At 37.0% G+C, this 11031-nt stretch overlaps 1 protein-coding gene across 4 annotated transcripts; it reads left to right on the top strand.

Annotated features, from left to right (window-relative positions):
- The first annotated feature begins 547 nt into the window (after positions 1-547).
- LOC129237492 (REST corepressor) lies at positions 548-9435 on the top strand. 4 transcript variants are annotated; one of them, XM_054872273.1, is made up of 11 exons: positions 548-790; positions 1132-1427; positions 1492-1539; positions 1603-1737; positions 2584-2798; positions 2864-3031; positions 4761-5191; positions 5304-5505; positions 7495-7659; positions 7723-8097; positions 8156-9435. In XM_054872273.1, exons 2-11 carry the CDS (start codon positions 1244-1246, stop codon positions 8252-8254), a joined length of 2022 nt encoding a protein of 673 aa, XP_054728248.1. In that variant the 5' UTR covers positions 548-790; positions 1132-1243; the 3' UTR covers positions 8255-9435. The 4 variants fall into 4 exon arrangements, with proteins under 4 accessions (XP_054728248.1, XP_054728249.1, XP_054728251.1 ...); XM_054872274.1 differs by lacking the exons at positions 4761-5191; positions 5304-5505 and having other exon boundaries at positions 551-790; XM_054872276.1 differs by lacking the exons at positions 4761-5191; positions 5304-5505; positions 7495-7659; positions 7723-8097; positions 8156-9435 and adding an exon at positions 3107-3774 and having other exon boundaries at positions 553-790.
- The last annotated feature ends 1596 nt before the right edge of the window (positions 9436-11031 follow it).

Below are 11031 nucleotides of genomic sequence, written 5' to 3'. Positions count from 1 at the left end.
AGGCCACGAGAAAAACGGACCTTTTTAACATTCCAACTACCAACTTGCAAGAAAAAATCAAATCAGCTGCTCTAGTAACAACAAATTGTATGAATTCGCCTTACACAAAATCAGCATTACAATTTATTGATATACAAAAAAGACCCCACGCAAATATATTGCACGAAATGGTGAATGCTCCTACTATTGAATGAATCATGTTTGAATGCCCCCGAATTTATGCACATGAGCTAATTAGACACAGCTCAAGTGTGATGAGCTGCTGAATAACAATATTAATGCTTCAATTGAACATACCCTGTCATATTATCGTAAATTCAAAATATGTCATTATGGTAATGATATGTAAAATTAATCTGATTTTATAGGTTTCAAATAATTTGTTTGGTAATAGAAACACAAAATAGGTTATTTTTCAAACATTTTAAGTGAATCTATGTTGCGTATTTACTTCATTCTCTAGAGTTACGTACACATTGACTATGGTCGTTTTTGGAAGTAAGCTGTGAATTCAGCAAAACGCTGACAAGGCAGCGGCTGAGAATTTTACCTGCCCATTCATTGTGATTGTGGCAAGAAGCGAGGATAGTGCAGTTTGTGCATAGGACGCTCTCGCTTTTGAAATATTTTATTATAAGTGCGGGAGTTAACATCTGAAGAGTTACAGTGCTTAAAACAGTAATATCAGAAAATCCGAAACGGGTTAAAAGTTGCTTCTGCTCAGTTTTAAATAAAGCGATATAGTCACAATCACAAGAAATTCATTGACGATATAAAAGGAGCAAAAAAGGTAATAACTTATGATTTTTCTATGAAATTGGATTGTGTTCAATTACAAAATAGTAATATGTTAAAGTTTTAATATTGTGAAAAGAACTCAGCTGGACAATTGGCTATTCACTGCTTTCGTTCCGCCACATTAGTAGAATTCACGATCTACGGTCGTTTAGAAGTGTGCTGTGATATTGGTAATTGACACTGAACTAAAGCGCTGAATGGCCTTTTTTCGTCGCATCGTTTGTTTGCTTCTTCTTATTCACTTTCTTTGCTCTATGTTGAAACTAAGAAGTCGTTCAGTTTGCAAATTCAGTTTGTAAAAATTTAATTTGAACTGTTAATTTATTTAAACAGATTTGAATTGAATTATACCGAAGATCTCGTTATTTGCGTGAAGCAGCGTAGCTAAAGCTGGAACAGCTCCAAACTGGAGAAACAAAATCGTGTGAAATTGATTCGCGACAAAATGGTCCTGGCTGAGAGAAATTCTGAATTAGTGCGGAATGGGAGAAGATCGCGCGGTCCTAGTCCGAATGGACATGGTGGTGGCGTAGCTGGAGGTGGTACAGTAAGCGGAAGCTCTAACATTGGGAGCGGTGGAGGTGCTGGTGGTGCCGCAACTCCAGAAACGAGTTCCGATGATGATAATTGTGAGTTGTTAAAATATAAAAGGTACTTATAAATAGTTAACTAACCTCTATTTTTTCCTATCAGCAATAAAGCGCAACGGAAAGTCCAAAACTAAGCAAAGCGAATATGAGGGTTAGTTGGAATGTAAAAAAGAACAAATTGTGGAAATATTAAATTTTTCAAATACGTTTTTAGAGAAAATTCGTGTTGGTCGTGACTACCAGGCTGTATGTCCACCACTAGTTCCAGAAAACGAACGTAAACCAGAAGGACTAAATGATCGTGCGCTTTTAGTTTGGTCACCTACCAGAGAGATTCCAGACGCCAAGCGTAAGTATCAATAAATAATTTGAAAATCGTTGCTCATGGCCCTGACTTAAGGAGCTGGACTGCCAGATAGTTCCGGACTTAGTTGTTGTTAATATGGGAATCTCAAGGTTTTTGTGGGTAAAGCTCCTGAAGTGAGTCGGCCTTTCTAAGGTTTCCCAGCAGTTGAAGCTGCGATACCAAAATAATAGTACGTGGGTTTAAGATGGATAAGGATGGCAGATAAGGATGGGTTCACTTCGACTGCCAGGTCTTCGATTTGAATCGTGGAATAAGTGTCGACTTTATTTACTTTTCGATATAGCTCGTTGAAGTGCATTAGTATGGTCAAAGTAGGGATGTTCATCTCTAAGAAAGTCATTGTTTTTTGTTGCAGCAGCGTAAACATTCCTCATACATGTCAGGGTCGTACCGATAACGCAGACCCGACTGCCATGGAACGTTATTGGACTGGTCGGAAAAAGTTATTCACATTTACCGGAGGCATGTCGCAAATTAGAACGTTTGACGTTTCCCTCTGTGAGCGCCTTGGACTTTTTTTATTATATTTTATTTTCACGTATTTGGGGAGTTGGTACGTCAGACTTTAGATAATTTCTCTTGTTATGTACTGTAAAGGATAGTTTGGCAATAATGACTTCTATGGTGGAGTTAAATAATTTGGCCAAGATCTTCGCGGAAATTTCGAGTTCACGCATTGTGACAAAGTTCCCTATATGGATTTAAAATAAATTATATTTATTCACTTGGACTCTTGTAATTCAAATAAATCTCATAAAATCATAAAAATAAAATAAAGCTAGTGGCGTATAAGAAAACTGCACTTAAATATTTTTTTTCGCCTCTTAGTGGAAGAATATATATCAGTGGCTAAAGAGAAATACGGTTATAATGGTGAACAAGCATTGGGCATGTTGTTTTGGCACAAACATGACTTAGAACGTGCCGTAATGGATTTAGCAAATTTTACACCCTTCCCCGATGAGTGGACTGTGGAGGACAAAGTGTTATTTGATCAAGCATTTCAATTTCACGGAAAGAGCTTTCATCGGATTCGGCAAATGGTAATTTTGGAATTTTTTTTAAAGTGTTTGAATTGAGAATACTAATAAAACATTATTTTTTATAGTTGCCGGACAAATCCATTGCCAGTTTGGTGAAATATTATTACTCGTGGAAAAAGACGCGCCACAGACAAAGCGTAATGGATCGGCAAGAGAAGGCAAAAGCCAGTAAAGAAGGCTCGGAAAATGGGAGTGAAAACGGCAGCAATGACGAATCTGACACAGATGAAAAGGTAATTATTAGTTAAAATAATCGTACATTAGGAACGAATCATATTCAAATTGAAATTGATTTCTTAGTTTTACAGTGATTTTTCAGTAAATACAACATACTATATTAACCATACTTGAACAAAATCATTCATAATCCACACAAATGTTAGTTATATTTTAGCCAATAGTTTTCTGTTTATTTTAGGATTTTTTTAAGAACTTTAAACTAACATTTATTTATAATTGTATTTATCTGACTATTATAAAGTGTCATTCAACTATGATGAATTTAAAATGAAGAGGCAATCGTATCAATATCACGTGTAGTATATAGTAAGATGTTAACATTTTAACAAAATAAAATTTTCGAAATCACCACACCACTTATCTCATTAAAAAAGTGTTTGTTCTTGTTATCGTTTCGGCTACAAGATGCCTATGTGTACGTAAAATAGATTCTGTAAACATTTTAAAGTTGTAAGCATTTATTTTAACTACAAAATTTTCACGAAAGCATTGAGGCAAAATGGTTTGCCTTAGTGTATTGGAGTATCTTGTGGCCGAAACGATGCTTTCATCAAGCATTTACAATTTTGTGCTAGATATGTATATGTGGCCCATAGAATACACTATACATTATTCTATATATTTATTGTTAGTTAATTTTAGCCATTAAGATCTTATTCATAACGAAAGACTGTTTATAGATCTTCTACTAACAGTAAATGATAGTACATAAATAATTATCAATAAACCATTTATTGTCTGCGAGAAGATTAAACAAAATTCATGTGTTTCTTTCATTTTCGAAGCTTTTCGTTCGTGAAATCATATATTTAGTAATATATTTGAGTTGCATTGCTACGCTTTTGTTTACTTGATATAGATTTTTCATAAAACCCTTATACAATTTAAGATTTTACTTCTATTCAATGAGTACGCAAAGTAATCTCTTAATTTCATGCTGAATCTTGAATACAATAAATTCTTATATATTCAAGAATTGCCCTCTGAAGGCAAAATTTAAATATAATAATAAAATGTGACTCTTTGGAAAATTCTTTAATATTAGAACAAATATTGGAAACCATTAGTCCACGACTGTCCCAAAACTAACTGCTTTCGGACTATAAATAATATGTTTTTACAACATAAATATTAATTGCCACTTTAGTCCCTGATCAAGATTTTTATACTTTGCATTTTTTTACTGTCACGTTTAAATTTTCATCCACATGTTTATCATTTAATATTACTCCACCCATTGCATTTCATTATTATTAAAACTTTTGTTTCGGGGCTCTACAAGTCAACAAATCTTGCAAAATCTATTTTTACTTGTATCAATAATTTCAGAATTCTCAGAGTAACTGAAACAATTTGGTGTTGTGTTTGGTTCTGTAGTATGTATGTATGTATATCTAAGCGCTGTCGGTTCATTGACTGGTTGTTGTTGCGCGTGCCGCGTCATTAGTTAGCCATGCCCGCTGCACTGGCTTTTCGTTTTCGGACACATGCAAAAATTTTGTTTGATAACTTCTTGATGACCTTAGCGATTTGTTGTAGAATTATAATGTGTTACACATCAATAGTTAAATTATAAACTATGCCAAAGTTAATCCGCCTAAACGTTCTATAATTCTTTCTCTCTCTCTCTCTCTCTCTCTCTCCCTTTATCGCCACACGCACACTCGTGACACGCAAATTCTATCAACAACAATCCATCAATTTACTCAAAACCGCCTTTAGGATCAAGCATTGGCCTCAACTTCTGGGTTGCAAGATCAAACGAAAGTAGGCGGCAGCGGTGTTGGTGGTGTGGGCACACCTGCCGACTTACCAAACAAATTAAATAAGTCAAGCGAGATCGGTGGTGCTACTGGTGGTAGCAGCGGTGGCGGTGGCGAAGCTGACAGTGAGAACATAACTGCCTCTGCTTCGTTGAATGTGATAGCCACAGGACGCGACAGTGGCTTAGTTGCCAATGTTGGTATTGTGCCCGGTGGTATCAAGCATCAACGCCAACAGACGCCGCCCAACACGACGAATACGGATTCGTCGTGTTCAAATGCAGACTCAACGGGTTTGAGTGGTTGTTGCACGAATTGTGGAGTACCATGTAGTGTGCTAAATGCATCGCCGCACGGTAAACTGTGCTCAAGTTGCCACCATCATTGGAGGTATATGCTTAAAAAACACACACATGAACACGTTAACTTAAAAACATACTAAATTCCTTTTATTATTATTGTATGTCCTCGTTTTGTGAAAAATTCAAATGGCGTGACACAGGCGTACCGGAAATAAACGTCCTACTTCCGGTCCATACTTTGGTAAACGGTCACGCGATCGCAATGCTGAAAGGCACAAACGAAAACCACCGCGCGGCATGTACATCAATCATGACGACATTGTGGCACTGGCCAGAGCCAACGACAATCAAGACGAACTGCTCTCCAATACAGATAGAGAAATCGTTTCATTATTGAGTCAAGTAAGGAGTTGGATTTTGCAAATTTTCATTTCACACCTTTTAGTTTTAAAATTCATATTTACTTACAGTTATATATGTTATATTTGTTCCGCCTATTGGTAGCTTGGTTAGCTCATTATTTTACATATTCCCGATATGTACAGTACAGTCCATATAGTGTTTCTCTCTAATAAAATTATATATTATTTTGCCGGTGGCAGCTTTTTTCCGCCAGAAATATTGACAGAAAATCAGTATCATATCTTCGCGCAACGAAATGAATTGAATTTTCGTTTGAACAACATTGTGGAAATACTGCAAGTTTATTTCCAAAGTCAATGTTGTATAGCCTAAACAGTGCGATTATTATTGAGAAGAAGTAAAAAATTCGTTTTCTAGGCGGTTATATTAACAAGTAAAACTGTCATATCTGGGGATCGGAAAACTTCAGAGAGTGACAGTTTATTGTGGATTTGGGAGCGGTGGCATATTAGCCCATTTTTATTTCAAAAGACTGCTGGAAACGATATTTCGGTGAACAATGAGCGCTACAGAGGTATGCACAAAGATTTTTTGTAGCCGACATTTGAAGAAATGGGCGTGAACGATATTTGGTTTGAGCAGGCTGGCGCGCCCTGCCGCGAACGAACTTTTACGCGCCAAGTTCGGTAATATTGTTTTCAGCCATCACGGCGAATGTCAATTGCCCACCTCGTTTGACGCCGTTAGACTTTTTTGTGGGGCCGTGGAGGGTCAATGTAATGCGAACAATCCATTAATGATTAAGGCGACAATCGAGCAAGTCGTTCGTCAGATAGAGCCTAAAACTGAACTTGGAAAAACTGTGTTAACAGAATGCGCAAATGCGTGTCAGCGAAAACGAATGAAATTTTATGCCATAAATAACGGGAAAGTTAGCTATTTCGAATAAACCAATAAAATATCGAAGAAAACTGATTTTTGTTCATGTTTTTTTTTTATTTAAAAAGAAACCACTATGTAGACTACCCTGTATGTATATGAAAAGCTTGTTTTTGTGTTCATTTTTTGTAATCTATGAAAAGAACCCACTATATGGACTACCCTGTATGTATATGAAATGATAAAATTTAACTAAAACTGTATCTGTAGATAGATAGATTACTTCGAGGTTTGCCCTGCATCTGTAGGCAAAGTTTTTTCTCATGCATCAAACGGCATTAAATTTCACTATAAAAAATTTAATTCTTAAATCTAGCGTTTAGCAAATAATTGCTATAAATTCAACATAGTTAATGTTAAAATTAAGTTTTAAATTGAAACTTGAAATTAAATAATCGGTATTAATAGTTATTACATTGGTTGAGTACAAAAATGGAAAATTGCAATCAGATTCATAGTGCAGAGGTTAAATAATTATTTATTACCTTTTTGTAATCCTCACATAACATTCATTTTTTTCTGTGTATGTCAGAGAATTCGATTTCATTTAGGTGCAACTGTGCCCACACTTTTACGTGTTGGGACCTTAAGCATGATAAGAACTTTTCTACTCATTATATAATTGCCCTAACAACTATTGATTGGTACCCCTACGATTTATTCTGCTATACACCCCGTTTCAAAATTATAAATATACCAAACTTTTTTTATAAAGCCAAGAAGCGCAAAGTTTCGAACTTCATACAAAATTTTTCAACATTTCATCAAAACTTTCAACTTTTTAACCAGAATTCTCGGTATGCAGAGGAATTACGTCTTTTTCTTCCATACAAAATACCTCCTCGAATTTTTTTTTAAATATACCACATCAAGAACAAGGGTTTTGTTACATGGTATGGATTTCCTTTGAACTCTCATTCGAAGCAAGACTAGATCGCGTGCATGCATAAGAATACATTTCATGAACATAAACCACACTGGGCACATAGCGACATCAATCATCACATCATTCCACCTCACTCATTTGGATGCAATGAAATCCAAATATGTATTAAAATCAGTTAAATTTTTCTATTGATTGAATTACAGGTTCAGCTAAATAAACAAAATATATCTGCTTTAAAGCGTAAGATCTCAGAAGGATTAGAAGATATGCGTCCAACTGAAAACACCAATCGTATCAACTCACGTTGGTCTAACGATGAAGCTTTGCTCGTTGTGCAGGGTGTACGAAAATATGGCAAGGATTTCCAAGTAATTATGAATTTTCTCAAATAATAAGTAAATAATTAAATACATAAAAAAAATCATTTGCAGACAATAGCCGAAACGATTGGCACGAAGACAGAGGCTCACGTACGCACTTTCTTCGTTAGCAACCGTCGACGTTATAATTTGGATCAAGAACTAAAGAAGTATGAGGCAGAGAAGGAGGATGCAGCAACGGCTGCCACCGCTTCCGCCGCTGCCATTGAAACCAACTCAAACAACAAGAAGGACGATTTGAAAAAGAGAGAAATCTCTGCAACAACTGCCGCAAGTGGTGCCGGCGCCGGTGGCGTTTTGTCTGTCATAGCTGATGAATCAGATAATACAACCTCAAGCGAAACAACTGTATCGAAATCTGCCAATGATGAAGCCAAGTATACTAGCAGCAATACTAATTTACAAAAGGATAATGTTATAATGGAGGTGAGCGATGTTTAAAAATTTTATTTGTGTCATTTGTGTATAAATATTTGCTTCTTAGATTGACTTAGATGCTGACCAAACGGATATACCTCCACCAGCCAAGAAGTTTGCGCTTCATGTTAGCGGTCAAGAATTTCCTAAAGCGAGTGCAAATTAAACGATCAGTTTGTGGAGTCACTTTTCGTAACTAGAAAGTGCAGTGTGCAAGCTGTAGGAGGAGAGGAGAGAAGACAAAGGGAGAGCCTTTTTAATGCAACACAATGCATGCGTTTGACACGCCTTAATATGATACATGCATTACATATAAATATTAACTAATTGACGATCCATCCTGTTATCCTCATAGAACAAGGCAGGAGATACTGGAGTTTCAGTATCGTTAGAAAAATAGCAAACTACTAATATAATATTACAGTGGGATAAACAAACAAACAACAACGCGGTCGAAAAATTACTTTGACACTTAGAATGTGGGGTTTACAATTTTAAGATGCTTGTTTACTTGATAAGTAGCTTTAGTTCATTTGATATATAAACTTACACTCGATTAAATAATGAGTTGAAACGTATATAGCCGTCAAATATTAACGACAGATTACATAAAATATTTAAATTAAGAATTATTGTAGAAACCGCGTTATGGATATAGTTAGCATTTCTGCTCTGTATTTAATGGGGACTTGCCCGGTGTCAAATGCAGCCAAATTTTGCTTATGCAATACATAAACAGAATGGAGAAAGAGAACAAATATGGGCAGCAAGTTGGGGTCACCTTAATTTAGTAATCATAAGATCAAATAACACATTTTCTGATCTGTTGGAGTTTCTTTTATAATTTCTTCAAACGATAACACTGTAACACCATTTGGTGGAGATATGTCGTATTTTTCTTTTGATTTGACTAAAAACTTTGAAATAAAATATAAATATATTCCATGAAAAATGATAAGAAATTATTTGCGGTACGTTTCAGAGTTTTCTCAATAAATAATTTTTGTTTGTTTTTCTTATCAACTTGCTCATCGAATATGAAGATTTATTTATTTATTTCTTATGATGGCATCCCCTCGCTCATCCTTGTTGAATATACTCCAGCAAAAACAATTTGGCAGAAAAAACTTTGTTCTATAAATTATATTCGCCTATGAAATTTGAGAAAATGTAAGATATACCAAGCGTTTGATTAAAACATTCTTATTGCGATCACAAACAATACGGATCGCAGTTTAATTATCTCTTGGCTATTTTAGTCGTACCGTGTGTCATAAATAATTTGTACAAACAAATTTTATTATATGCTACTTGCAAGTGTACTGCAAATAAATTTATTAAAACCGATTTTTGTTTATTTTTTGTATGTTTGTGGTTGGCGATCTATATTTAATACTGGCCGCCGTAGCCGAATGGGTTGGTGTGTGACTACCATTCGGAATTCACAGAGAGAACGTAGGTTCGAATCTCGATGTAACACCAAATTAAGAAAAACATTTTTCTAAAAATATCTGCCATTCGGAGTCGGCTCGAAACGGTAGGTTCCTTCATTTGTCCATTTGTGGAACAACATCAAGACGCACACCACAAATTGGAGGAGGAGCTCGGCGAAACACCCAAAAAGGGTGTACGCGCCAATTGTATATATATACAGGGTTTGATTGAAAAGTAATGAGCCTTATTTTTTTAAGCAATTTTATTAAACCTTTTGGCTTATACAACTAATATTCTTCAAAATAGGACCCTTGAGCGTCAATACACCACTGGTAGCGGTCCTTCCACTGCAGGAAACATTTTTTAAACTCATCCGCCGGAATCGCGTTCAATTCGGCTGTCACAGTTTTTTGGATCGCCTCGATGGATTCGAAACGCCTCCCCTTCAGCTTTCTTTTCAGGCGCGGGAACAAGAAGTCCGGAGGGGACAGGTCTGGGCTGTAGGGAGGGTGGGGAAGCACCGGAACCCCCATCTTGGCTAATGCAGAGGAGCAGAGGAAGGCGGTGTGCGCCGGCGCATTGTCGTGATGAAGGGTCCAATTGTTGACGAGGTCGGGCCGAACCCGGGCGACGCGGTTTTTCAGCTGAAGGAGCACTTCTTTGTAAAATACCGCGTTTACAGTGGTGGTGATCGAGTAATGTTGCTCCAACGATCGCTGCATTTTCGCCACTGCAAAATCCTAACACACTTTTAAAACAGTTTCCACGCGCGGAGCGATGTTGACTGCACCGCTGTTGCCAGCGTCATCGTCAATCCCATAACGGTAGACCTAGAAATCTGACTGTTTCGACGAATTGGGCCCAAAAGGGAGAGGAGTGTTAGGTGAGTTGGTTTAAGAGGGCATGAGAATAGGCAGTTAGTATGGTGCGGGGTATCTTCACATGTCGGACATATATTGATTATGCCGGGGTAAATTTTGGTTAGTTAAGAGTTTAACCTGCTACAATATCCAAAACGTAAATAGCGAGCATTTTTATTGGGGAAGGATTTTTCCTTTCTGTGCCACAAACCCAGCGCACAAGCATATGACCTGGGATATTTCGCCTTCTCACATTAGCTCGCTCCCAAATATGTGTTCGGAAGCTATCCAGAGGATACTAGGGCGATGCCCGGATGCTATAGCTATCTGAACCTTATGCAGAATAATCATCCTGGCCACTTTGGAATGAATGGCGGCCAAATACTTTCCGCACTAGCGTAGACTTCTACACACAAAACCACACTTAGAACCAGTCAGGAAAATTTAGCCTACACAACCAAACGTCCGCGAACGGACCGAGGCAGACGCCTGTATGCAGCAAAAAGCGTATGTACATCTAACTACGGAAAGAATGTTCGGCTTTGAAATACCGTAATCGCAGCAGACAGCCAGAAGGTTTGCTACCCAACAAGCCGACATACACGAGAAATGGATCCGCATTTCTTATCCTCTGCACACCGACACCGAG

The sequence above is a fragment of the Anastrepha obliqua genome, chromosome 2 (genome assembly GCF_027943255.1).
Source record: "Anastrepha obliqua isolate idAnaObli1 chromosome 2, idAnaObli1_1.0, whole genome shotgun sequence".
Taxonomy (NCBI): domain Eukaryota; kingdom Metazoa; phylum Arthropoda; class Insecta; order Diptera; family Tephritidae; genus Anastrepha; species Anastrepha obliqua.
The sequence above is the reverse complement of the archived record's forward strand: the minus strand, read 5'-3'. Positions and strand labels throughout refer to the sequence as shown.